The sequence below is a fragment of the Sander lucioperca genome, chromosome 4 (genome assembly GCF_008315115.2).
Source record: "Sander lucioperca isolate FBNREF2018 chromosome 4, SLUC_FBN_1.2, whole genome shotgun sequence".
Classification (NCBI taxonomy): Eukaryota; Metazoa; Chordata; class Actinopteri; order Perciformes; family Percidae; genus Sander; species Sander lucioperca.
In genome coordinates, this window is record NC_050176.1 from 40,616,809 (window position 1) to 40,644,281 (window position 27,473).

At 43.1% G+C, this 27,473-nt stretch overlaps 1 protein-coding gene across 2 annotated transcripts in view; it reads right to left on the reverse strand.

Moving 5' to 3' along the window:
• The window catches only part of LOC116049130 (spectrin beta chain, non-erythrocytic 1-like), a 63,283-nt gene that overhangs the window by 21,838 nt on the left and 13,972 nt on the right, over positions 1–27,473 (reverse strand). For both annotated transcript variants that reach the window (XM_031298522.2, XM_031298524.2), the window contains 19 exons: positions 25,355–25,528; positions 19,902–19,993; positions 19,248–19,328; positions 18,101–18,216; positions 16,447–16,559; positions 16,026–16,213; positions 15,259–15,376; positions 14,548–14,706; positions 13,431–13,733; positions 12,635–12,788; positions 10,922–11,292; positions 9,118–9,617; positions 7,793–7,930; positions 6,325–6,620; positions 4,533–4,993; positions 3,620–3,822; positions 2,824–2,914; positions 2,310–2,456; positions 1,709–1,972 (listed from right to left, as the gene is read on the reverse strand). In XM_031298522.2, the coding sequence (XP_031154382.1) occupies positions 1,709–1,972; positions 2,310–2,456; positions 2,824–2,914; positions 3,620–3,822; positions 4,533–4,993; positions 6,325–6,620; positions 7,793–7,930; positions 9,118–9,617; positions 10,922–11,292; positions 12,635–12,788; positions 13,431–13,733; positions 14,548–14,706; positions 15,259–15,376; positions 16,026–16,213; positions 16,447–16,559; positions 18,101–18,216; positions 19,248–19,328; positions 19,902–19,993; positions 25,355–25,528 (3,969 nt within the window). The remainder of the gene's footprint in view (positions 1–1,708; positions 1,973–2,309; positions 2,457–2,823; positions 2,915–3,619; positions 3,823–4,532; positions 4,994–6,324; positions 6,621–7,792; positions 7,931–9,117; positions 9,618–10,921; positions 11,293–12,634; positions 12,789–13,430; positions 13,734–14,547; positions 14,707–15,258; positions 15,377–16,025; positions 16,214–16,446; positions 16,560–18,100; positions 18,217–19,247; positions 19,329–19,901; positions 19,994–25,354; positions 25,529–27,473) is intronic.

The window sequence follows — 27,473 nt, forward strand, 5'->3', positions numbered from 1 at the left end:
TTTACATAGCTTGCATACAACTTTATCTCGCGGTTCAACTATTTTACCTCCTACCGACCAAAATCCAAAGTACTTCCAGACGTGGCTTTTTAGATTTTGGGGGGTTAAAATCGCTTTCTCTGATGCGGTCGAGTTGGGCTCTGCACTTTCTGCCATCTTCCATGCAAGACAAGTCAACTTTCAGCAGTGAGGCTGTGCCAGACAGGGACTCCTGTGACCTGTCCCTGAACCCTCAGGTGCACTAGCGCGCCCACTCGCAAAGCAGACAGCCAGACAGCTTCTGCTACCACGAGCGTTTTTTTCCACATTTTGTTTTTATTCGAATATTATTTTCACCTTCGAAATTCGTTTTTTAAAAACTATTCGAATATATATTCGAATTTAGAATATTCGTTGACAGCCCTACTTCACATTGTTATTCCTTTGATAACCCAGATCAGAGTACTACTGCTTACACCAGGGGTCCCGACCTGAAACACCTAAACACTAGGCTGCATGTTGCAGTTATGTTAGAGTGGGTGAAAACTAGTTAGCAAGCGAGCACTTAAGTTTAGCTAAAAGTAATTAATAAACTGTGAAATAGTTAGCTTAACGTTTTGCATAAGCAGCTGAAATAGTTAACTTAAAGTTTTGCGTAAGTCACAAGTGACACAAAACGACCACAAAGAAAAAAAATGTAAGATGACTAAAAAATAGATGCAAAACATTCAAAATATGACCAGGAGACACAAGATGTTTAAAAATAGATGGGAAATGACAACAAACAGACCCAAAGTCACTACATTGTGCTCCTTAGCGGCTGTACTACTGTGAAAAAGTTGGAATTGTTGGGTCCCTTTAAATGATAGAGTTTGGTCTATACCTGCTCTATCTGTAAAGTGTCCTGAGATAACTCCTGTTATTACACAGTGTATACACACTAAGGTAACTCATAGAAAAGGGATATTTATCCTGTAGAATCAAGATAAAAACTCGTAGAAACAAGATGTTTACCATAGAAACCGGATACTAGAACCTGGGACAGTGACCCGTAGAAACCGAGATACTAACTCGTAGAAAACGGGATGAATCTTGTTGAAATGAGTAACAGTAACTCTTAGGAAAGAGTAACAGAGTGTACTATATCCCTTGTGTTGTCTTTCTCGGTCATTTTTTTTTTTTTTTTTTTTTTACAGTTTTCTGACGTTTTTGTCCCTTTTTTAAAGGACTTTTTTCAATGTTTTTGTCACTTATTTCGAACATTTTCAATGCTATTTTTCACTACCACCAACTTATTACCACTAGTTTTACACTTATTTTTGGAATACATGATCAATACATTTCATTTATAGGAAACTATACCTAATTTTGAAATGATTAATTATTTTGACTAATATTAGAGGAACCTATGTTGATGGATAATCACAGACGTGTATCTCAAAGTTTAGTCAGGATTTAAATCCATTTCAATTTTTTCAAATGATATAAAATTGAATACCCAAAATTCAATGAAAGTAGTGATCAAGTCCTCACAATTGTACTTAACGTTTTGGGTAATTGGTTAGAAAGAAACCCATATTTCTCTTATAGAAGTTTTGAGAACGGGTCAAATTTGACCCGAGGACAACACAAGGGATATATACTATAAATCAAAATGAATTGAAGCATTTTGACTGGGTGGAAGTGGAAAACAAAGTTGCGTGACTGCGAGTCCTGCCTCCAACGATACCTGTTGTTTTTTGAGCAGGATGTTGACGGAGGTCAGGTCTTTCCCGTAGTCGTCGGACTGGATCTGACCCTCGAGGCCTCCCAGCCACTTGTCCAGGTCTGCGCAGCTCTGGGTGAACAGCTCGGCCTTGTTGGCGTCGAACAGACACTGAGCTTTGGTCTGCGTGGTGGACTCCAGCTCCTCCCACATGGCGTGGAGCGCCGACAGCTTCTCCTTCACCACCGCCTCCGTCTCCGGCTTCTCCGACACCAGCAGCATGCCGTCCTGCAGCCACACACACACACACACACACACACACAGGGACAAACAGCTTCAGTCACACGTCTCTCCTAGGCCTTTTAGTAAACAACTTATGCCTACTGGACACTAGAAGACTGACATCTCACATCTAACATTAAAGACTGTCATAATATGCAAAGACTGGAGATCTTGCAGGGTCACACATTGCAAAACTACAACTAAACTACACCTAAAACTTGTAACCTGCCAAACCCCATTAATTAATGCATCAGTAATCTGATAGCATCTGTTTTTCCTGTAACGTAACCAGTGTTTCCCCTGTAACTGTGAACGCAGAGAGCAGTGTGGAGGCGCTGCCTACCTTCTGGATCTTGTCCAGCCACTCTTTGTTGGACTGCAGCTCGGCCATGAAGGCCTGGTGCTTCAGCCACTTGCTGTGCAGGTTCCTGGCCTCGTCGTACGTCATGTCCTGAGCCGTGAGCATCTTCTCGTTGATCCACAGAGACAGCTGGACACACACACAGACAGACACACACACACACACACACACACACAAATATAGACACATTAGCAGCAGGAATGGACCAATCTGCTTCTGGACCCAGTGTTGGGCGCTAGCAGCACAGTACAGAACATAAACCCATCTGAGACCACAGAGAGGTCAGACCTCCGTGTTTAACTACAACTGAAAATGACAACAGATATCCACTAGTTTATAGATTTCACATATCTCCATAATTCAAATCAACGGCCATTTGTCTTCAAGAAGTTATTGATGTGATTCAGACTATAATTCCATCCATAAAATACTCTTCACACACTTTCTGTTATAAAACATCTAGAAGCAATTGTGTGTGTGTGTGTGTGTGTCTGACCTCCTGGCAGTCCTGCAGGAACTTCTGCAGGTCTCTGTTGTCCTTCAGTCTCATCAGCAGCTCTACGGCAGCCTCCCTGTTCTTCTTATGTCTGAACCCCAGAGGACACAGAACACATGAAGAATACTTGATGCTGATTGGCTGCAGGCTTCATTACTTGGTCATTGTTCACTAACGTAACGGTGTCCATGCTCAGACACTTTTTCTATCAGCAGATATGTTTGAATATAAAGTAGAGTCTTAGATTTCATTTCAGAAGTTTATAACTGAGCAGCTTCGTCTGAAAGAGAATTTTAAATAACAGAAAATGTTCTGTAGTTTTACTGGAGCTACACACAAAATTTCATTTCATTCCATTTTTAATTACGGGCCAAAGTCTGGGTAATGAGCTGCTGTTATTTTACGGATTCATTTCTTAGAGCAGTATGTATCTGGATAGAAGGCCAGGGGCCCAAACTAAATGTTATGTGAAAATGTATTATGTTTTATAGAAAATTAACATTCTAAATGTAAAATAAACGTAAGCGCAGCTCACAGCATGTGAGAGGAAGCGGGAGAGAGAAAGAATACCGTAATTCTTGTAGTTCTTTGTGGATTAAACTTATGTTCTAAATTTAAATGGGCACCAGCACTGTGCTTAACGTCGCCGTAAAACTCAAACTGAGTAATTTTTTAGCTGCAAAACGATGTAGGTTTGGTAGTCTTACGGTTAGAGTTTTACAGCACTTCCTAAATAAGAGGAGAGTATGTCAACAACGTAACAAACTGGTCCCGCGGGCCTTGTCTTAGAGCGTACCTGTCGTCGATGGAGGCGACTCTCTCCTGTATTCGCTCGGCGTTGATGTTTCCGTCGCTGGCCAGCCGTCTGCCGACCTCCACCACGCCGTTGATCTTGTCCTCGTTGGCGTCCATGGTGGTCATGAAGTCCTCCTGCTTCTTGATGGCGGCCTCGGCCCCCTCCAGGGTGGGGGGCATCTCCGTGTGAGCCAGGACGTACTCCTGCAGGGCGAGGACACATCGTTCAGTCTGTGGGACAGTAATGTGTGTGTCTATGTGTGTGTGTTTACCTGTGTGTGTGTGTGTGTGTGTGTGTGTGTGTGTCTGTGTGTTTGTGTGTGTGTGTACCTGTGTGTGTGTGTGTCTGTCTGTGTGTCTGTCTGTGTGTGTGTGTGTGTGTGTGTCTGTGTGTCTGTCTATGTGTGTGTGTTTACCTGTGTGTGTGTGTGTGTGTGTGTGTGTGTGTGTGTCTGTGTGTTTACCTGTGTGTGTGTGTGTGTGTGTGTGTGTGTGTGTGTGTGTTTACCTGTGTGTGTGTATGTGTGTGTGTGTGTGTGTGTATACCTGTGTGTGTCTGTGTGTGTACCTGTGTGTGTGTGTGTGTGTGTGTGTGTGTGTGTGTACCTGTGTGTGTGTGTGTGTGTGTGTGTGTATACCTGTGTGTGTGTGTGTACCTGTGTGTGTGTGTGTACCTGTGTGTACCTGTGTGTGTGTGTGTGTGTGTGTGTGTGTGTGTGTGTGTGTGTGTGTGTGTGTGTGTGTGTACCTGTGTGTGTGTGTGTGTGTATACCTGTGTGTGTCTGTGTATGTACCTGTGTGTGTGTGTGTGTGTGTGTACCTGTGTGTGTGTGTGTGTGTATACCTGTGTGTGTCTGTGTGTGTACCTGTGTGTGTGTGTGTGTGTGTGTGTGTGTGTGTGTGTGTGTGTGTACCTGGTTGTTGAGGAAGGCCTCAGCCTGTTTGGTGTCCCTGAGGAACAGCTGGTAGGCGGTGGACTGGGTCAGCAGGTTCTGCCGGTTCTCCCACATCTTGTGCAGCTCGTTCCAGCCGGTGTCGAGCGCCTGCAGCCTCTGGCGCAGGAACATGTGCTGGGCGTCCGTCTGGCCCTGCGTCACCATCTCGCCCATGTCCCGCATCCTTTGGTAGTCCTCCTCGTAGTTCTGGATCTCGTTCCGGATGCCGTGGTGCTGGGCCACCAGCTTCTCTGCCTCGGCCGGCGTGTTGGGCATGTCCTCCGAGGCGATGGCTGTCTGCGTGCGCGACAGCCACGACTGGAAGTCGTCCAGCTCGCGCAAGAACTGCTGCAGCTTTCGGGCCTCGCCCAGCGACTCCTCGCGGGTCTTCAGAGTGTTCTTCATTTCCTCCCAGACGGCCGTGATCTCCGCCAGGCGGCCTGCCATTAGGGAGGGAAAACATCAATATCAATACAGAGGATGGATCGCAATATTCTTCGTCGACATGCAGGCTGCGCTGTCTTTTATTAAAGATTAAAAAAACAGGGAAACTGTGAAAACATTAACCATCAAATAAATAATATACAAAATATATTCAAATGTTGGCGGAGTGAGTTTAATGTAAAACAGACTTCCTGTCTTCACTTTCTTTCTGAGCTCAGCTGTCTAAACCAGTGGTAACACAAACACGCACGCACGCACACAGAGAAGCAATCTGGTTGGGTTACATCATGCGGTCATCTCAGCCTGTGTATTGATACATGGACGCCAAGTATCCATCTTTTATTACACGGTACCTCATGATTCTCCAAGTTACATTTTTAATACCATCTCAGGTTAAAGTTAATGCTAAATTTAAGGCCATATAACAGAAAATGAGTGAGGATTTTAAGCCGGAGAAAATACTTATTTACCCAGTAACGTTATCTAAATTCCTAAGTTTTATTATAAAAGTCACATTCATATTTATTACACAACAGCTCTGTGAAGTGTGTTACTACTCTAGTGACATAACATTAATAAAACATGTCACTTTGAGAGCTCTTATGCTATGAAACAAAGAAACAGAAGTACATTTAAACGTTACCCACACTAAATATTTAGGATGTTACAGCATAAGAAAACATTTAAGACCTTTATAAAGTAAATGTAAGACCTATACCTTTGAGACAAAAATAATAAATGTCAGACTTGTTAAAGACTGTTAAGACCCCGAGGGAACCCTGTTATGTCATCCCCTCTTTGGCCACTCACCAACTCTACACATGACATACTTATCATATCATCTTGCACACTATTTTGCACTATTACTTTTTGCACTTTACATCCCACTCCATGTGTACTTGTCTTGATATTATGTCTTATTTGTATATTTGTATTGTTGTATATTATGTTGATATGTGCCTCTATGTATATTGTTGTCTCTGTTGTACAGTATGTGTCTATATTACTATCTGTCTACTGAATGTTTACTACTACATGTCTACTTGTTGAATGTATAGAGTGTTAACACCTACTGAAGTCATATTCCTTGGGTATGGAAGTATACCTGGCCAATAAATCTGATTCTGATTCTGATAAACTGCACATGAGACTAACTTGGGTTGTAGAATAATGAAACCAGTCGCTGTTTCAGTCCACTACATGGTGCAGTTTTCAAAAGATCAAACAAAAGTTTTCCTTTGGGGCAATAATTTGAAGTGGAAATCTCTTCATGAATTCCAACATGTGGCAGAATCTGGTGAAAGTCTGTTAATGCGCGGGCGTGTACCTGTGATGGCGTTGGCCTGGTCGGGGTGCTCCTCCGCCAGGCGCTGGGCCTCGCCACGCAGGTCGCCCAGCTTGTCCTCGATGGCGGCCAGGTCGCGCTCCATGCCCGTCAGCTTCCTCTGCAGCGCCATGACGCCGGTCAGGTCGTTGCCCAGCTCCTGCGTGGACTCAATGACTTTGGTCTTCTCTCTGATCCACGACTTGGTCTCGTTGCAGTCCAGGTGGTAGTTCTGCACGCCGAGAGCCGAGTTCAGGGACTCCTTCTTCTGGTCCACCAGGTCCCGGAACTGGCTCCACCTTCACACAGACAAGAGAGGATATGAGCAGTAGTTATACCCCACCTGTACGGAGAAGAGAGGGTCAGGACAGCTTACAGGGGTACTTGGTTCTGATTTGACACGGAAAACTAGCTTGTGATGCCAGGCTCTAAGATTACATTCTTTACTCTACAAAAGAGTGTACAACTGAGACAGAACAACTGTTCAAGATGCACAAACTCATTTAAGCTGTCTATGAAGTGCTGAAGGAACTGGTGAGGAACAAATCTCTTCATAAACACTCAGCCAATCAGAATTGACCTTTAAATCTCCGATTGGTTGGTTTTGTGGCACACTTGTAACCCTATGAGCGAGTGTGTCAGAGTTGAGCGTGCAGAGTGAAGAGGTGGAGAGAGAGGGAGACATGACCGGAGCACAGAGGAAGAGGTTTTGAGAGAGCACATGAGTAAACTGCGTGAGAGGGCATTATTGAACATTAATATGGATAATAGCATACACGCAAATGCATTTATTGAGCACAGAATAGGTTTTTGTTTGCTCAAACAAAATTATTTTGTGTGAATGTTAATTTCTGTAAATATAATGTAATGTGCTTGCAAAATAAAGTTCTCTGTGCTCAAAACATGCAATTATATTATTAAAGTATAATGCCATGGATGTTCTGCTCTTTCTCTTCATCTTTCCGGGACCAAGAGGAAGAAGAAGGCATGGCAGCAGGAGAGCAGGTTCAGGTCTGTATTAATAAACTCCTGGTGCCTGGGTCCAGACCTTTGAATCCGTCTCCACCAACTTGACGGATTCATCCGGCATCGTGACACCAAGCAGCGACTACGCAGTTAAAAAAAGCATAGAGCCAATGACTGACAATCAGCACCGTGGGCGGGACTTACGCTGGAGCAGTTGTTGACATCGTACTTTGTTTTTTCTACGAACGAGAATACACAAGAGCAGCCTTCCTGGAAACCGTGCAGCTCACAAATGACGTTGAAAAAAGCGGCAAAAACATTGAAAAAAGGGACAAATTAATTTTAAAAAAGCAACAAAAACGCAGAAAAAAGCGCCAAGAAGGAAAACGCTGCAAATTATTATTTTATTATTATTATTATTAACTATTTATTTGGTTTCCAGACAAATGACAGATAGTAACCTTAAAGACAGGAAAGGAGCAGAAAAAGAACCGTTCGTCGTTACCTGTTGTTGAGTTTGTCCTGCTGGGTCTTGATGTCCTTTTCGCTCGGGTGACCGTTGTGCATCAGCTGCCTGGCGATCTGGTTCACCACGGCAACACGAGACGCCTGGTTGTTCATCTCCGGCTCCAGACTCTCAAACCTGCCGAGGACAGAGTCCACATCAATAAGAGAAGTACAATCACACACACACACACACACACACATTTTATTAGTACATTATTATAACCTGTCTTTAACCAGGAGAAACCCAGTGAGATTAAGGGTGACCTGGCCAAGACATGTAGCAGCATGTAACAAACACATAGTTAGAGGACAACGTTAATACAACTCAATTCACATTACATCAATTTAAAATTGCCATTTTTGTAACCAGGATAAATGATTGAAAACACTGACATCTTAAAGAGTCTGCCTCCATTTCTTTCATTTTGGATTTAAAAGCATTCACTGACATTCATTTAGTCTCAACTCATTCTGCAGAAGGCCCAGCTCTGCTACTTCTGCTACTTGGGCGACTGGAGGTCGCTCAGAGTTGGAGTAATATTACTCCGCCCAAGTAACAGAAGTAGCAGTGCTTGGCCTTCTGAGAATATAGTTCCCAGTATGTATACGTTTAGAAGATGGCTGTGTGTCATGTGACCTTGTTATTTGTACACGCTGTGACTCTACAAATAACAACATGTAAATAGGAACATGTTGGCATTATTTTGTCACTTAGCCGGTTACCTCCAGGATCTGTGCTAAGCTAGGCTAGATGGAGCCGGTTACCTCCAGGATCTGTGCTAAGCTAGGCTAGATGGAGCCAGTTACCTCCAGGATCTGTGCTAAGCTAGGCTAGATGGAGCCAGTTACCTCCAGGATCTGTGCTAAGCTAGGCTAGATGGAGCCGGTTACCTCCAGGATCTGTGCTAAGCTAGGCTAGATGGAGCCGGTTACCTCCAGGATCTGTGCTAAGCTAGGCTAGGCTAGCGGTGGGTGCGTGAGACGAGATGAGAAGGGTATGTCTGGACTTATCTAACTCTGGGGATACGGGGAAGAAGACAAAGTCCCAATAAGTCGGCGTGTTCCTTTAAGAGAAGGTTGAAATATTTTGAAAAAAAGTCTGAATATTGTGTATGTTGGAATATTTTAAGTTTAAAAAAAAGTCCATATATTTCAAGACAAAAGTTGGAATAATAAGAGAAAAATCTAAATATTTAATGAAAAAGTCAAAATATTCCAACAAAAAAAATTCAGAACATTTCAAGAAAAAAATAAAATAATCAAAAAATTACATTTTTGACAACATTTTAACAATTAAATTCAGTAATGCGCGTGTGGTCCTACCGGTGCTGTATGACCTCCAGGTCCTCCAGTTTTTCGGGGATCTCCATGCTGTTGAGCCACTGCTCCTTCTCATCGATCCAGACCTCGCAGGCGTTGGCCTCGCTGAACATCTTGTAGAGCGCCAGAGCGTCCTGCAGCGCCTGCTTCCTCAGCTTGGTCAGCTCCGACACCTCCCTGTAGCGCTCCTCGATGCCGGCCAGGCGGCCGCGCACCTCCTCCGACCGCGCCTCCTCTTCGGGCAGCGTGGCCGCCTGCTCGTGGAGCGAGTCAATGACCGGCCGGTAGCTGGCCACCTCCGCCGCCGCGTCCTTGTGCTTCCGGACCAGCGCCTGCGTGGAGAACTCGTCGTGGCCCGTCTCTCCGGTGGAGACGATGCGCAGGGCATCCAGCGTCCAGGCGTCCACGTCGTCCGCATCCGCCTGGAACTGGTGCAGCGCCAACGCCTCCTCCAGGCGCCGCTTCCTCGCCACGGCCAGTTGCTCCAGCGCCGCCCACTGAGCCTGCAGGGAGGGACGGGGAGGGTTAGGATTTTAATAGGCTGGGTCAACCAAAGAACATTTCCTGTTGCTGTTCTCAAACTCCTTCGGGAAACAACAACAAACCTCGAGCTAGCAAGCTACACGCTGATGTCAAGTTTTGAAGAATATTTGGATCGTAAATATATAAAAACTAAACAAAATCTGGTAACACTTTACTTGAAGGTATCGACATAATCGTGACATGACACTGTCATAGTTATGACATGACACTGTCATGAACGTGTCATAAACGTTTATGACTTCTGTCATTAAGTGTCATTCGGTTAATGTCATGACAAGTTGACATTGTTTGGGTTGTCTTTGTAATGACAACTTGACATTAATCAAAGTGACATTACCAGAAGTTGTCTTGGTCATGACAACTTGACATAATGTCACCCTGGTTAAACAAGACACCTTCTGGTAATGTCACTTTGATTAATGTCAAGTTGTCATAATCAAGGCAACCCAAACAATGTCAACTTGTCACGACAAAAATCGAATGGCACTTAATGACAGAAGTCAGACATTTATGACTTGTTTATAACGTTTATGACAGTGTCGTGTCATAGTTATGACCGTGTCATGTCATGATTATGTCGATACCTTCAAGTAAAGTGTTACCCAAACTCTTTCTGAAAACCTGAAACTAAGCTAACAAACACACTCAGCTGCTCCAGCGCCACCCACTGGGCCTGCAGGAAGGGACAGACTTTCAGGATAAATCCTGAGGATGTCCGCCCAGGAGACAACAACAAACCTCGAGCTACACGCTGAAAATGTCAAGTTTTGAAGAATATTTGGATCGTGTAACAAGGCAGGCCACCGTAAGCCGCTCAAAAATGGGATTCATTGGAGAGAATAATAATAAACTGAGCAATTTCATCAGGGCCCTCGCCAGCTGTCAGTGTCGGGCCCTAATAACCTCGGTACCAGTTCCTTCCATACCTAAACTAAAGCTAACAAACACTCTGAAACCTAACTAACTAAAACTGCAGAAACATGCGTGTGAATGCTGAAAAGCTAAAATGCTTAAGCTAAACTAGATTGCTAGTCTGAAGACGTACGGACGGACAAACACACATCAAGAGAGACTTCACTAACCAGTTGGTGTAGGTTTTGCTTTGTTGTACTGCTCATGTATGATGAATAAATAAAGTGAGAACTCCTGTTGTAGAATAAAGTATCAGTGTAGAATCTCCGGTCACTTGTCTGTCGACTCTTTTAGCTAAGCGGCTAACTGCTAGCTCTCTCCACCTACACCGTTCACGTCACACTGTCCCTACCTGCAGGTCAGCAATCCGCTCCTGGATCTTGATGGCGGCGAAGTGTCCGGCCTGCACCATGGCCTGGCCCTCTGCGATGGTGTGTTTGAGATGTCCGGCGCGGCCACTCATCTCGTCCTCCAGGGCGCGCTGCTGGCTGAGCAGGCGCATCGCCCCCGTCAGGTCCTTGCCGTGCTCAAAGGAAGACAGGATCTGCTCCTTCTCACGGATCCAGCCCTCCTCCTCCGCCATCTCCCAGAAGAACTTCCAGAGGCGTCGGGACTCCTCCAGGCGGGCACGGCGCTCGGCGGCCAGCTGGGTCAGCTCCTGGTAGCAGAACTCCAGGTGGGAGACGCGGTCCTGGATCACCTGAGGGTCGCAGGGCTTGTAGCCTGGACAGGAAGACACTTTGATCAGCACTCGACTGTCTTAGGTCTCTTTAGTTTAAGTTTTGAATAATCTAAGATCAAGCTGCCCAAGTTTTTGTTCAATCCCTGCACTGTCTGTCCAATCCCTGCACTGACTGTCTATCCAATCCCTGCACTGACTGTCTGTCCAATCCCTGCACTGACTGTCTGTCTGTCCAATCCCTGCACTGACTGTCTGTCCAATCCCTGCACTGACTGTTCAATCCCTGCACTGACTGTCCAATCCCTGCACTGACTGTTCAATCAGTGCACTGACTGTTCTCTTCTGCACTACCACCATTGCACACAGTCGACCATAGCACCTTTAACTCTTAAACGTGATTTTTATAACTTTTTATGGCTCTTTAAATGTCTGTGAGTGATTTGTATGTATGTGAGATATGTGTGTGTATGTGTGTTTGCTGTGTTATGGTTGTCTAAGCTACTGGATGCCTAAAATTTCCCTCGGGATGAATAAAGTATCTACTGTATCTATCTATCTAAATCCTTTCATATGAAGGGACACAAATATATCTGGATGGGAGGCCACGGGCCTCAAAGTTTCTATATCATAAATTAGGGTTTCTTTCAACCTAACTGCCCCACAATAACTTTATGGTTCCATAAAACACTCTTCTTCAGTAAAATGAAGGATCAGTTTACTACTCTCACTGACTGTTGGGTGTTTATTAAATGTTATAGCATTATCCTGACTAAACTTTGACAGTCTGTGATTATCCATCAACAACCTCTGATCTTAACCTCAAAAACTACACAACTGTAGTGGAGTAAAAAGTCCAATATTTCTCTCTGAAATGTAACTGAGTAGAAGTAGAAAGTAGCATGAAAAGAAAAGACTCAAGTCAAGTACAAGTATCTCAACATTTGGACTGAAGTACAGTACTGGAGTAAATGTACTTAGGTGCCAAGTATCGATCTTTTATCATATATGTGTTGGTCAGTTTCAGGGATGCACCGAATCCAGGATTGGCCTTCTGATTCAGCTGAATATTGGGCTTTTTGACGGGGTTGGGTTTCTGCCGAACATAGAATTTTTTCCCAGTGAACCGAACCCTACGCTTACACTACGCACACTATGCTGGTCGACGTAATGACGATAATTTACTGTGTTCATGGACTGAGGATGGGAGCAAGAACCCCGAAAATCTGGATATGGTGTATCCCTTATATTATCATATCGTGACATAAGTATCGTGATGATATCGTCTCGTGAGGCCTCTGGTGATTCCTTATTATCTGGTTATTAGAGTGTTAATTCGACTAGTCCTTTGTAAGAAGCTAAGAGGTGGTGCTTCCCGCTGCTCACCGTCGCTGTTGACGGAGTACTTGGTGGCGTTGGTGCTGACGGCCTTCACCCTGTCGGCCTGGATGGCGATGTCGGCCTCCACCAGAGCGTGTTTCTGCAGCAGGTCCTCCACGCCCAACAGATGCTTCCCGTAATCCTGAGACAGCAGCATCATCTGGAAACAAACGGAGAGGGGGATCAGCTTTGTTTCTTTATTTAAACATAGAAACATTTAAAAAGATAGAATATATAAGTTCAGGGGGAATGTGAAGGAGAACTGCCTAAAAGGAAATAATCACGATAATGTAATCTACACATTTTTTGTATGTATTTATCGACACATAAAAGATTAATCGATTACCTGTCAAATTAATTTCCAGCTATTTTGATAATGGATTAATCGGTTTGAGTCTTTTCTTACATTTTCAGGTTAAACAAACAAAACGCAGCTAAAACGCACAATGAACTGGCAAACATCTTCAAGAAAGGGTCAAAAACAGTGAAAAAACGTAAAATAGAAAAAAAATGACCAACTTTGAAAGAAATCTCAAAATGCCACATTCAAATAAAATCATTCAATATCAATATTTTGAGATATTAAGTTAATATTTTGAGAGATTAAGTTAACATTTTGAGATACTAAGTCAATATTTTGAGATATTATGTTAACATTTTGAGATCCTAAATCAATATATTTAGATATTAAGTCTATATATTGAGATTCTACGTCAACATTTTTAAGTTTCTCATAACTTGAAAAGACCCTGGTGAAACACCATCGATGTTAAACCGTGGTGAAACGAGATCCAACCCAGACCTTCATCTCGTCCATCCAGTCCATGATGTAGAGCATCTCCTGGAAGACTCTCTGCAGGCCCAGGTTCATCTCCAGCCTCAGCCGCCGCGCCTTCAGCAGCTCCAGCAGGTACTCCCACAGCCGGATCACGTTATCCTTCCTGGCCGTGACGCGTTTGATGTCGTGGTAGTGCTCCGCCTCCAGCTCCCTCGCCACGGAAACCACCGCCTGCACGCGCTCCTCGTACGCCGCGATGTCCGTCTCAATCGCCTCGTGCTTCTTGGTGGCCGCCTCCACGGCCTGAAGATCAAACCCAAAGTTGTCCTGGAGAGAGAAAGGAGGATTCAGAAAACAACCACAATATAAAGGGGTTTTCCAACCTGTGTCTGATGGAACAACAATCTCTGAAACTGGTCCAGTATTAAACCAGAACCAAGCTGTAATGTAACCTGAAATCACCATCAACAAACTCAATCAGACTCCATGTAAATAATCAGGACTTTTATCATCGTAAAACACACTTCATTCAAAGTGGACAGAAACTAAATTAAACTATCAAAAGCCGTCTTGGTTCATCTTTCCACTGTTCCAACAATCACCACTCTGGTTTGGTTGAAATAAACCCTTAATTCACCCATTTACATGTGGAAATATGCTGGCTCTATACACGCTAAAAGTCCTGATTATTTACATGGAGTCTGGTGGAGATATGCTGCCTCTATACACACTAAAAGTCCTGATTATTTACATGGAGTCTGGTGGAGATATGCTGCCTCTATACACACTAAAAGTCCTGATTATTTACATGGAGTCTGGTGGAGATATGCTGGCTCTATACATGCTAAAAGTCCTGATTATTTACATGGAGGTCTATCTCTGTAGGGATCCATCCCATAATGTTGTCAGACTCTTAGAATAATAATCTGAGTCTGTCAGCAGCAACAACAGAACTTTTAGTGACTCTAACTGCTGCTGAACATTAGTCCTGTAGGGTTACATTACAGCTTGGTTCTGGTTTAATACTGGACCAGTTTCACAGATTTTTCTTCACATAAAATAGGGTCCGGGTTGAAAAATACCGAAATAACCTATGCTGATGATTACAGACCTGAATGCTGCTGACTGTGCGTCTTCTTACCTGTGACACTAGTCTCTGGTTTTCGCTGAGCCAGGTCTCTCTCATGGCTGCCTTGCGGTCGAAGCGTCTGGCGAGTTGTTCCAGTTTCTCCTGACGAATCAGCTCCGTCCTCAGAGCCAGCTCCCTCTCGTGCTCCGCTTTCTCCAGTCGCTCCCAGGCCTGAGGACGAACACGCCATCACCATCAAACACTTCGTAAAGTCCCCTTTCAAACACGTTTTAAAGTATGCACACACACATGCAGAAGATTACTAATAAAAATATTACGGTGCTAATCCTCCATCAGAACAGCAATGCTCCAAGGTCTAAACGCGCCTGGCTTTTAAAGGGAATGGGAGATGATCTCTGATTGGTTGATTGCATGTTACGCCCAAAACACACCTCTGATTAATGAAGACACTAAGTACAACCCTTTAGAACCATGAACCCGGCACACGGACCCTTTTTTCCGCCGTCAAACTAGAAAAAGTGGATTTGGACACGCCCTAAACACAGCTGCACCAGGCGCTTCACGCCGTGACCTCAGATCGTTAAAATAGGGCGCCACATGAACGCGTCACAACTCCAGAAAACCTCTCATGATTTTATTCTGACATTGTATATTTCTCTGAGCCAGTGAAACCTTTTTAAAGAGCCATGTAGCGTGAGGCTGGCAAACACTTTGGTGACAGACTGGAGGCTGTGAACGCCGCGGAGGTGGAGCAGCTCTCACCTTGTTGATATCTGAGATGAGTTTCCCCTCTCGGGGCATGTAGACCTTCTGGTTGTTGGCTCTCATCTTACTCTGGATGGTGAACAGAAGGACCTCCAGGTTTCCCTTCTCTGTGAACCTGAAGACAAAAGAGACACAACTTAGATACGCAGATATCTGTACTACCGGGGGTTGCATTTGAATTTGGTAAAAGTAAAATTTTAATATTCTGTTACTGTAAGTTTTTTTACAGGCAGCTTTTTTAAACTGCAATGCCGCCCAAAAGCATAGAAAAAAACCTCCAAAAACTTCCAAAAAAGCGTCCAAATTGTCAAAAAAGGCCAAAACCTGATTCTGACAGCGTCCACTTTTTGCTAACAATTTGTTGTTGTTGTTGTTGTTGTTTCTATCAGTATCTAACTGGCCTATCACAAAACTATTTGGCAAATGATCTACCCCAGGCACACATTGTTTAATTTCTCATCGTCTTTTTCAGTGCTGCCTTTCATATTCTAATCAACGTATAATTTGTTCAATAAAAGAAAGTTGGAAGTGATTTCCTTTCTAGTTTTAAATTCAACAAGCAGTTTGTTGTATTTTAGCAGAATAATTAAAGCAAAAAAACGGAGAACACTTTCATATCTGGTTATTTATCGCAAGTAACATCGTTATCAAGATATTCAATAACGTTATCGCATAGCTTTGGCCACGGCCAGCGGAGTTCGCTCATACTGCTGTCAGTGTGTGGGGTTGTGTTAGGGGAGGGGAGTGATGGCGGAGGTTCTGACTTTGGCGGTTTCTCCACCGTCCGGTAGGTGTTGAAGGCCTGCAGCTGCTGCTGGACGCCGAGCAGAGAGTTGGCGAACTTCCTGTTGTTGAGGATGATGATGGTCTGTTCGATCCACTCCAGCAGGTCCGAGGCCAGAGACTCGTACTTCTCGATCATCTTCTCCGTCTCCAGGGCGTTGTCCAACACCTGGACAGAAAAACAGAGACGTCTCCCGTCATATATCACAGTTAGGTGTCTGTCTGATGGGTCAGAAGGGTTAGGGATATATGTATAGTGTAATGTCTAAATCTCTGCTGTTGACTTTTGGTTTCTTGTGCCAACATTTTGACAATTTGAATGTATTTGAAAAGTGAAATGTACATTTTGAAAAACTCAGTGAAAGATGAAATGTATTTCCCAGTGTGTGAGTGTTTCCTGACCTTTCCGATGCGTTTCCCCTCCACCTTCAGAGCCTTCATCTTGGAGAAGTAGTGGTAGTACGTCACCACGTAGGTGATGACCGACTTCTCATCAGGATGGTCCACGCTGATGTCTGCAACACAAACATCTCACTTTTAAAGACATCGGCTGGAAACGTGTTCATGTTATTATCAGAGTTTATGTTGGAGGAAACAGCACTTCAGCTGCTTCAGCGCCTCAAACGCTGAAAAACATTTAAATAAAAAACATCCAAGAAAGAGCAGACAAAAGAATACAAAACTAACGAACAAATAAAGAAAAAAAGGTCAGAAAAAAGCAACAAAAAAGTTTAAAAGTGTCAAAAACATCGAAAAACAAGCCCCAAATAAACCAGAGCAGGTTTCTCTCCCATCCAGGAATGCTGTGTGGACTAGATTAGATTAGATCAGATTCAACTTCACTGTCATTGTGCAGAGTACAAGTACAAAGACAACCAAATGCAGTTTGCGTCCAACCAGAAGTGCAAAAAGAGCAAAAAACTGCAATGTGATATTCATAGGGCTGCCACCTCTTAGTCGACTAGTCGACTAATCGGTCGTTTTGGTCTTAGTCGACTAAGATTTCTTTAGTTGATGAGTCATTTTTTATGCTTATTCATGTTTAATTACTCATTTCCAAGAAACTTATGAGCACATTTCTGGTAAACACAAGATTTAAAGTGGTGCTTTTGCAGGATTAATTGTGGAGAAACTCAGTTTTACAGATGGTTCATTAACTACATTTATATTGTTCTTTTCTAGTCTTAACCACCTCTCAAAGAGCACAGCTCTGTCGATTACATCAACTAATCCATTAATCCACAAAATCATATAAGTGTTAGTCGACTAAGAATTTCTTTAGTCCAGGACAGCCCTGGGTATTCAAGTATAGACAGGACAAGAAATATAGTGCAGTGTAGACAGTAGTGTACAGAAGGTGGTTTAGAGTAATATAAATTAATAAATATAAACATGTGCAGTGTATTAGCAGTTACCTTAGAAGAGCAGAATAAATATGGCTATGTAATATGAACATGTACAGATATGTACAATGAAGTAGCAGTGGCATTATATTAGTAGTAAGAATAATATAGATATATGCCAACCCGCCAAATGTGGGTACAAATGAACTTTGGCAGGTAACATTTTAAAGTTAGGAGCCGGTCTGGCCGCTGATGAATGAAGCTGATAACTCTGTGTCTGTTGGAATCAGCCGGATGCAGAAACAATGCAACACAAATTTTGGCGGTTTTGTGTGTTTGGCTTGGAAACGTAATCTTTATCAGGCAACACTGCTCGTAGTACTAATCCTACATATCCCATGATGCACTCTGTTGTGACGTGTCGTACAACAGTCTGCTACGTGCCTAGCGTGCTGTAGCGATTACGAGCTACGCTGAAACGGAGAAGACGAACAGACCGGCGAGAAACAAACCAGATTAGCTGAAATGAAAGTCAAGTTTAGTTTGGAAACAACTAACGTGGCTAGAGGAAAATCTGATTGGCTGCTGATCAAATAAATAATAAACTACTATTATAATGTTACTGTGACTAGCCAGACCTTCCTCCGCAGCGCTGTGGAGGAAGGTCTGGCTATAAGAGACTAGTTTTTAGGGTATCCGTGTCCGTGTCTCACCCTCAGGGTCCAGCAGCTTGGTGAGGCCCAGGTGCTGCTCCGCCAGGTTGAAGGCGTTCTGCAGGTTGTGATGAGCGTTGGACTTCTTCAGTTTGTCAAAGTCGATCAGATCCGGCCTGAAAGTCAGAGACACAAACGTCAACGCGGCTGGAAAAGCGCTCACGTTTGAGAAAGTTCACGTCATTATTTAAATGATAAAAAAAAGTGTAAAAACTTTGGAAAAAGCGACAAAAAAGCGGAGTTCCAGCCAACTCACAGCGGGTCTGTGAAGGTGGCGAGGCCGACCGGCCGCTGTCACATCAGACTGTGGAACTTCTGAACTCGGACGCAGTCGTACCAAATTTGCAATTAGCCATCATTTTTAGTAAAACGGCCATATTTGAGCTCTACATAGTTGATTACTCGCATAAAAAAGTCTCAGAAGTGAATGTAGTGATGAAATAGCAGATGAACAATGTGTAACATTTCTGAGATCTGTGTGACCTATTCAGAAGACTAGCTGACCTCAGATCAGTGGCCTATGTAAATGTTAGGGCGTTACAAAGGTAGAGACTAGAGCCAAATAAGGAGGAGTTGAGGAGTTGACGTCATCTTTTAGCTTCGTTGAGATTTGCCCGTTTTCAGAAGCAGTTTAACATTGTGAGATCTGCAGAGGAAAGAGGTGTCAATGGGACTGTAAGGTTCTCTGTATGTCCTAGTTACCTCCAAACTGTCCTTATTACACTATGACAAGGTAACATGGTCCCAGTTACCTCCAAACTGTCCTTATTACACTATGACGAGGTAACATGGTCCTAGTTACCTCCAAACTGTCCTTATTACACTATGACGAGGTAACATGGTCCCAGTTACCTCCAAACTGTCCTTATTACACTATGACGAGGTAACATGGTCCTAGTTACCTCCAAACTGTCCTTATTACACTATGACGAGGTAACATGGTCCCAGTTACCTCCAAACTGTCCTTATTACACTATGACAAAAGTAAAATCAGTTTTGCTTTCCATCACCCCTTTAATGGGCTGACACGGTTTCTAAATTTTGAATTTTTCTCTCAAAATATTCATTTTTTTTTCTGAAAATATCCGACTTTTGTACCTGTGTTTGTGTATTAAGATGATGAAGATGAAGGTGATGAAGAGGTTACCTGTGTTTGTGGATGAGAGCGTTGAAGGCCATGCCGTCTCTCCAGCTGGTGCTGAAGTTGTGGATGTTCACATTGGGATACCTGAGGAAACAAACGCCTCGTTAACATTTAACATTTATTATATATATATATATATATATATATATATATTATATATATATATATATATATATATATATATACACCTGAGGAAACAAACGCCTCGTTAACATTTAACATTTATTATATATATATATATATATATATATATATATATATATATATATATATATATATATATATATATATATATATATATATATATATATATATATATATATACACCTGAGGAAACAAACGCCTCGTTAACATTTAACATTTATTATATATATATATATATATATATATATATATATATATATACACCTGAGGAAACAAACGCCTCGTTAACATTTAACATTTCGAGACTCTATAAACTAAACTAACAGAACAACAGAGAGAATATAGCTATATGTAACTCAATAAAGAGAAGTTACAGATCATTTAGAGACTCTTAATACTAATGGATCATTTAGAGACTGTAATATAGATAATTATTATTTAATATATATATATATATATATATATATACATATATGTAAATAAAGAGAAGTGATGGTATTATGGTCTTCTCACCCGGCCGTCTTCATCTGACACCAGAGCAGCAGAGCGTCTTTAGCCGACCGTTTCTCTTTGTTGTCTTCAGTTTCTACACTGATATCCTGGATCTGAAACACATTAATATTACACATTATTATTATTATTATTATTATTATTATTATTATTATTATTATTATTATTATTATAATAATAATAATAATAATAATAATACACAACACACTCACACCTCTTTACCATGGGGTACTTTCCATAAGATCATCTCTCAATGCATCAGACCAGCTATTAGGCTAACTGACATAAAACCATGTTAATCTCTAGGTATGGGAATTTAACATAGGGGTGGACTGACTTATGCCCCCTGTATTTTAATGCATGATCACTAAAGCGTGATTTTTTTCAATGTTTTATACACAAAATACCCCACCCCCTTTACTGCCCTAAGAATCCTAAATATCGGTATTATTAGAACTATTATTAAGTGAGATATTAAAACGTATTGTGATATATTTCTCTGTGTGTGTCAGGATTCCCGAGGACCCTGAACGTCTCTTCTGGATTTTGTGAGGAAGACGGTTTTCAGTTCAAAGGTCCATGCCGAGCCTCATGATGTCACCGCTGGGCTGGGTGTCCATGGCGACAGTCTGGACTTTAACCCCGAGCGGCTCGACCAATCAGAGGCCTCTCTGACGCTGAGTCATAAAGTTTAAACTCAAACATTTACTCTATTAGAGAGGATACATCCTCTGAAACCTTTGATTTTAAAGATGGTTTTAACAACAAATACGTTTAGTTTTTTTGTTCCAACCTCATGTTTGTAACGTGGATTTTAAAAAGTGCTCTGTGAATAAATATAACTTTATTAACTGCCAGCTAAAAACAGCACAACAAACGAAGGAAAAAGCCACAAAAACGAAGAAAAAAATGACGTTTTATGTCTCTTTGTGACGCATCTATAAATAAATATTATTCTTATTAAACTAAAACACACTCGTTGCATGTTGATAAAGTCGATGTTGTTTGTTGATGATGTAAAACTGAACAATAAAGCTTTATTGAAAACCTTCAGTATCAAGATGGAGCATGAATACCCCAGCGTCTACCCCAGTTCATGCAAACACAAATCTTAAATTTCAAGCCAATAGGAATACTTGGAATTGATGGTGGAGGTAAATATTCATGAAAAAGGATGAAGTTTGGGAACGGGCAACACAGATTTAGATAATGAACAACTAAACACGTTACACACTGGGACTTTAACGTTGGTCGTTCCCTAGGCTACGCAGTCGTGGTCAGAGCGCTGCACGGCGGGTTAATTTAAGGGGGGTAAAGTCAGACTTATTGATGAAGTGAGAGGACGGCTGGAGCGCTCGCTCTCTGGTGAAACATCACCTCAGATGAGAGGCCATAGTTAGTGCTATAAAGACGGCGTGCAGACCTGGTGATAGTAATGGTGTTGTTGTGTTTTTGTACGTTTTAAGGCCGTTACACACCGACCAGACGGCCGTTACACACCGACCAGACCACAGCCAGTGGGACTGATCAGTCTCCCCGAGTTGGTCCAAAAAGTTCCTCAGAACACACCGAAGAGACCAGATGTAATATGTCTCCATAACAGCAGGCTGCGCTAATCTGGATTGTCACCCAAAAATGAAAACCGGCAGCTGATTGGACGAACGCGTCACGTGGGTCTGGTTTCTCCAGAAATTCACAGCCAGACTGTCATGGCGGCTCGTTCAGAATACGATCTCATATTGGACTAAAATAGTTCACCGAAACGTGTTTCTGAAAACATTTGAAGAGAGAAATAGGCCGTGCAGCTGCTGAATCTGTCTTCATTTCAGATCAACAAAGGTCAGTTTAGAAGATTTTTGTCAGATTTTGAGAGACTCTAGTCCACTCATCCCGCTCCCCGTTTCCTGGTTAGCTCTCCACCAATCAGATGGCTCATTGAGTCTGACTGCTGGCAGTGCCCGCCCCGCCGATTATACACGTCAAATCAGCCAAAATGAAGGCCGACAGACGGACGACGGCACGAACACACCGAACAGACTCGAGTCACCGACCTCGCCAGACTGTCAGACAGCCGGTTATCGGGTTGGTGTGTAGTAGGCTTTATGATGTTAAAACAAGGGGGCAGAACATACAACCGAGGGGGCAGAGCTGTAACCCCGAGCATGACCTTTAACGTGGCGTTACCTGAAAGCGGTTAAAGCCCATGTTGCAGGGTTTATTTTCTAATGAATTTGTGCAATTTGCTTGTTGGTAATAAACATTTAAACTGTTACCCAACAACATCAAATACAATGGATATCACAAAACGGAATAAAATACGAAAAAGTAGTACTATTTTACAGCGGTTTGCAATGATTCTCTTTTCCCCCACAATGCATTGCACTACGTCACATTGGGAGACGACAGACGAAAGTCTATGCAAAAGCCCCGTCTCTGTTCACTGTCTATGGTCTCGGTCTGTGCCACTGGTCTCTGTTCACTGTCTATGGTCTCGGTCTGTGCCACTGGTCTCTGTTCACTGTCTATGGTCTCGGTCTGTGCCACTGGTCTCTGTTCACTGTCTATGGTCTCGGTCTGTGCCACTGGTCTCTGTTCACTGTCTATGGTCTCGGTCTGTGCCACTGGTCTCTGTTCACTGTCTATGGTCTCGGTCTGTGCCACTGGTCTCTGTTCACTGTCTATGGTCTCGGTCTGTGCCACTGGTCTCTGTTCCCTGTCTATGGTCTCGGTCTGTGCCTCTGGTCTCTGTTCACTGTCTATGGTCTCGGTCTGTGCCACTGGTCTCTGTTCACTGTCTATGGTCTCGGTCTGTGCCACTGGTCTCTGTTCACTGTCGATGGTCTCGGTCTGTGCCACTGGTCTCTGTTCCCTGTCTATGGTCTCGGTCTGTGCCACTGGTCTCTGTTCCCTGTCTATGGTCTCGGTCTGTGCCACTGGTCTCTGTTCACTGTCTATGGTCTCGGTCTGTGCCACTGGTCTCTGTTCACTGTCTATGGTCTCGGTCTGTGCCTCTGGTCTCTGTTCACTGTCTATGGTCTCGGTCTGTGCCTCTGGTCTCTGTTCACTGTCTATGGTCTCGGTCTGTGCCACTGGTCTCTGTTCACTGTCTATGGTCTCGGTCTGTGCCACTGGTCTCTGTTCACTGTCTATGGTCTCGGTCTGTGCCACTGGTCTCTGTTCACTGTCTATGGTCTCGGTCTGTGCCACTGGTGTTGCAAAATATGGCTTTTGGTCTCGACCGAGTCCATGTGTCTTTATTATGTGTATAATAATACTGGAGGGAAAGTGAAACACAGCTTGGACGGGGATGCTGTTCGGCTTTTCACAAGTTTAGACAGCTAGCTACGCCGACGTTTGCTAACGTTAGCGCAACAGCGTTAGCCTAGACTGCTAGCTAGGTAAATATTACGACTGCCTTCGGAGTTTCCTATATCTGCGTCCACGTTGTCAACATAAGACATGTTGGTTAGTGCTCCTTTTGTACCATCATTTTATTGAATGAAATGTTAAACTTTGCTCCTTCGAGATGGTGGGTTTTGTTAGCTACATACAAAGCTAACTGGCTATAGTTAGCCTGTATGCTAGCGGAATTAGCTAACGTTGCGTAACCAGCCAGCAACTTCGGCAATCAGCAGTAGTTTCGGTGAGCTAACCACGACAGTATTGTCGCCCACAATCAACCTCTGCTGCTAAAAGCAGTCAATCTGCAGTGATGATTGAAATAGAGACGCTTGTGGATGTGTTAGCTGTCGTGGTTAGCTCGCCGGAACTACTGCCGAAGCTGCTGGCTGGCTACGCAACGTTAGCTAATTCCGCTAGCACAGGCTAACTATAGCCAGTTAACTTTGTGTGTAACGTAGCTAACAAAAACCCACCCATCTCGTAGGAGCGAAGCTTAACATTTCATTCAATACAATTATGGTACAAAAGGAGCACTAACGCCACATGTCTTATGTTGACAACGTGGACGCAGATATAGGAAACAACGAAGGCAGTCGTAATATTTACCTAGCCGTCTAGGCTAACGCTGTTGCGCTAACGTTAGCAAAACGTCGGCGTAGCTTTAGCTAGCTGTCTAAACTTGTGAAAAGCCGAACAGCATCCCCATCCAAGTAATAAATGAACACTAGGCAAATATGTTGTTACTGGAGCTAGTAGGGTCCATCAAAACATGAGATATCTAATCAAAATGTGTTTACAACGTCGGGGGATTTCACAGGTGGGACTGACTGGCAAGTTAGCCCATAGCTAACATGATGCCTTCTATTTCTAGATCTAGATAGATTACCAGAACTTATCTGAACTAACGACATGATCACTGTCACTAGATATAAAGAAAACATTGACTTTCACTCGGTGCTATTCACTGACAGTAAAAACACCTCTTCCTCATCCCAGTCAGTCACCATAGTTCTAGTACTAGGCTGATACACAGTCACCATAGTTCTAGTACTAGGCTGATACACAGTCACCATAGTTCTAGTACTAGGCTGATACACAGTCACCATAGTTCTAGTACTAGGCTGATACACAGTCACCATAGTTCTAGTACTAGACTGATACACAGTCACCATAGTTCTAGTACTAGACTGATACACAGTCACCATAGTTCTAGTACTAGACTGATACACAGTCACCATAGTTCTAGTACTAGGCTGATACACAGTCACCATAGTTCTAGTACTAGACTGATACACAGTCACCATAGTTCTAGTACTAGACTGATACACAGTCACCATAGTTCTAGTACTAGGCTGATACACAGTCACCATAGTTCTAGTACTAGACTGATACACAGTCACCATAGTTCTAGTACTAGACTGATACACAGTCACCATAGTTCTAGTACTAGACTGATACACAGTCACCATAGTTCTAGTACTAGACTGATACACAGTCACCATAGTTCTAGTACTAGACTGATACACAGTCACCATAGTACACAGTCACCATAGTTCTAGTACTAGACTGATACACAGTCACCATAGTTCTAGTACTAGACTGATACACAGTCACCATAGTTCTAGTACTAGACTGATACACAGTCACCATAGTTCTAGTACTAGACTGATACACAGTCACCATAGTTCTAGTACTAGACTGATACACAGTCACCATAGTTCTAGTACTAGACTGATACACAGTCACCATAGTTCTAGTACTAGGCTGATACACAGTCACCATAGTTCTAGTACTAGGGTGAAGCACGTCTCCCCAACGTGACGTCATCACCGAATTGCGTTTAAAAACCCACTAAACGACTAAAACGGCGAAAACTGGCCTTTAACACTATTTGGTGACATTTTTAACAATGATATACATATGTTGAGTACTTTATGTACCCATTAATCAACAGTGGTGGTTAACCTGCAACATGGGCTTTAACGTGGCGTTACCTGGAAGCGCAGCGTGACCTTGAACGTGGCGTTACCTGGAAGCGGTTAACGTGGCGTTACCTGGAAGCGGAGGATGATGGTCCAGATGAGGCCGAGCGTCAGGCGGTGGTTCCCGTCCACGATGTCATGTGACCCCATGTTCTCCAGGTGAACCCGCTGCTCCTTCAGGAACTGCAGAGCCTTGTCCACGTTCTCCAGGCAGTGGATCCGCATCCTTCCTTTGGTCGGCTTCGGCTGCACACAGAGGAGGAGAAGGAGAAGAAGAAGAAGAGGGAGGGGGAGGGGGGTTCAGCGGGCACTTCCTCTGCTACAGACTCAATGTGTAGACTTCGGTGTGAATAAACAGGGTACTTCATTCAGAATAGTTAAGACACAGATTTTGCCTTTAACAAATATTGCGCCCCCCTGTGATTTGGATATTGCACTAGTCCATATTGTGATTTTTGATAAAATTGTGATTAATCGTGCAGCCCTACACCAAATACGAGCTCTGAACTGTCCCCTCAGTCCCTCCCCAGGGCCCGACATTAAGGCTGGTTAATTAAAGTTAATGTTGAGCCCTGCTCCATCTATTGTCTTTCTCTCGCTGTCTTCCAGACAGATCTATAAACCATCTGACGGGAAACAGGAACTGTGGAATATAAAGTCTACTTGTGGTACGTCGGGGGGGTTAAAGATGGTGACCATCCCACCGCTGGTCTGAACTCACAGCCAACATGCCGAGAGGAAGACGGTGAGCGCCGTGGACGATATACGCTGTAAAGAGGCTGATCCTGAATCAGAATAAAAGACATCATCTCAAGCACGTCTGCCTGCCTGCCTGCCTGCCTGTTAAACTCAAGGCCTGCGGAGAGATATCTCTTTAAAAGTACATTTAGAACAGCTAAAACCAATGTGTGATTCATCACTATTAAACGTTTGAATAGACAGCTGTCGACAGTTCACTTTTTGAAGGCAGTTTTCACAATGAAAGACCAGTAAAGAATAAAGAGATTGATGTTATATGAGAGGGATCAGTGGGGGGGGGGTTAGTTTTAAACCTTGTGTCGTCGTCCCGTCGACCTGCAACTTTGGGTTTTTCTGAGTCGAAATATCAACATTTTATTGTTCTTTTTCTACACTTTTCTTGACATTTTTGTCGATTTTATTCCAATTCTTTGGAATTTTTTATGTTTTTTTTCACTTTTTTTTGTCACTTTTTTAACAAGTTTTTGTCACCTTTGGCGATGTTTTTTATTTTTTTCACTTTTTTCAGCGTTCAAAAATAAAAACATTTTTCAATCAATTTTCTGTCGATTTTTTTTCTGCATTTTTGTAGCTTTTCCAACATTTGTCATTTTTTTCAATGTTTTTCTGTCATCATTGTGATATAGAAAAGTTTTTGTAAACGAGGCCTACAGGAGGGTTAACACAGGATGTTGAGAAAACCGTCTTCCTGGCCCTGAATGCAGCACAGGAAGGGAACAGGGAAGTGTGTGAGGGTGGGGGGCCCGGCCCCACACTCAAAGACTTCTCAAATCTCAACACATGATGGAAATGATAAGGAGACGTACAGCGCCCGTAAACCTTATCACATGTAACGTTTTCTACTTTAAAATACATTATCTATCGATCAATAAATAGAGACGTTGATTATACACAAACAATCAACAAAAACATTGAAAGAGGCGAACAAAAAAGTTGAAAAAAAACAACAAAAACGTTGAAAAATGGCGATTAAAACGAGAGAAAACTAACTGGAAAAAGGGTGACAAAAACACTTTTACTGCATGAAGCTGGAATAAAAAGTACCGTTGGGTAACGGTTCTGAGTCAGCCCAAAAGTTCAGCAGGAAAACACAGAACTCAACTTGAATGTCTCTATGTTATCCCCAATCTGTCTGGATCTCTGAGCTGGAGGAAAGCAGTCAAATGTAATGAACTGTAAAAAGTTACATTACTTTGATAAAGTCATTGGAATAGTTACACTACTATTTTAAAGTGAGTGGCGACAGCCAGCTCTACGTTAGGGATGAGGCTGGAAGGGAAACAGCTACGGCGACGATACACGGTCTAGATTACAACACTCCTGAGGAACCAACACACGTTTCCTGGGACAAAGTATTCACATATTTGTATGTTATGGTAGATTTTGTGAGACTTACAGGCCGGCTACGTGGCAGCATAACATCTGCAGAGCC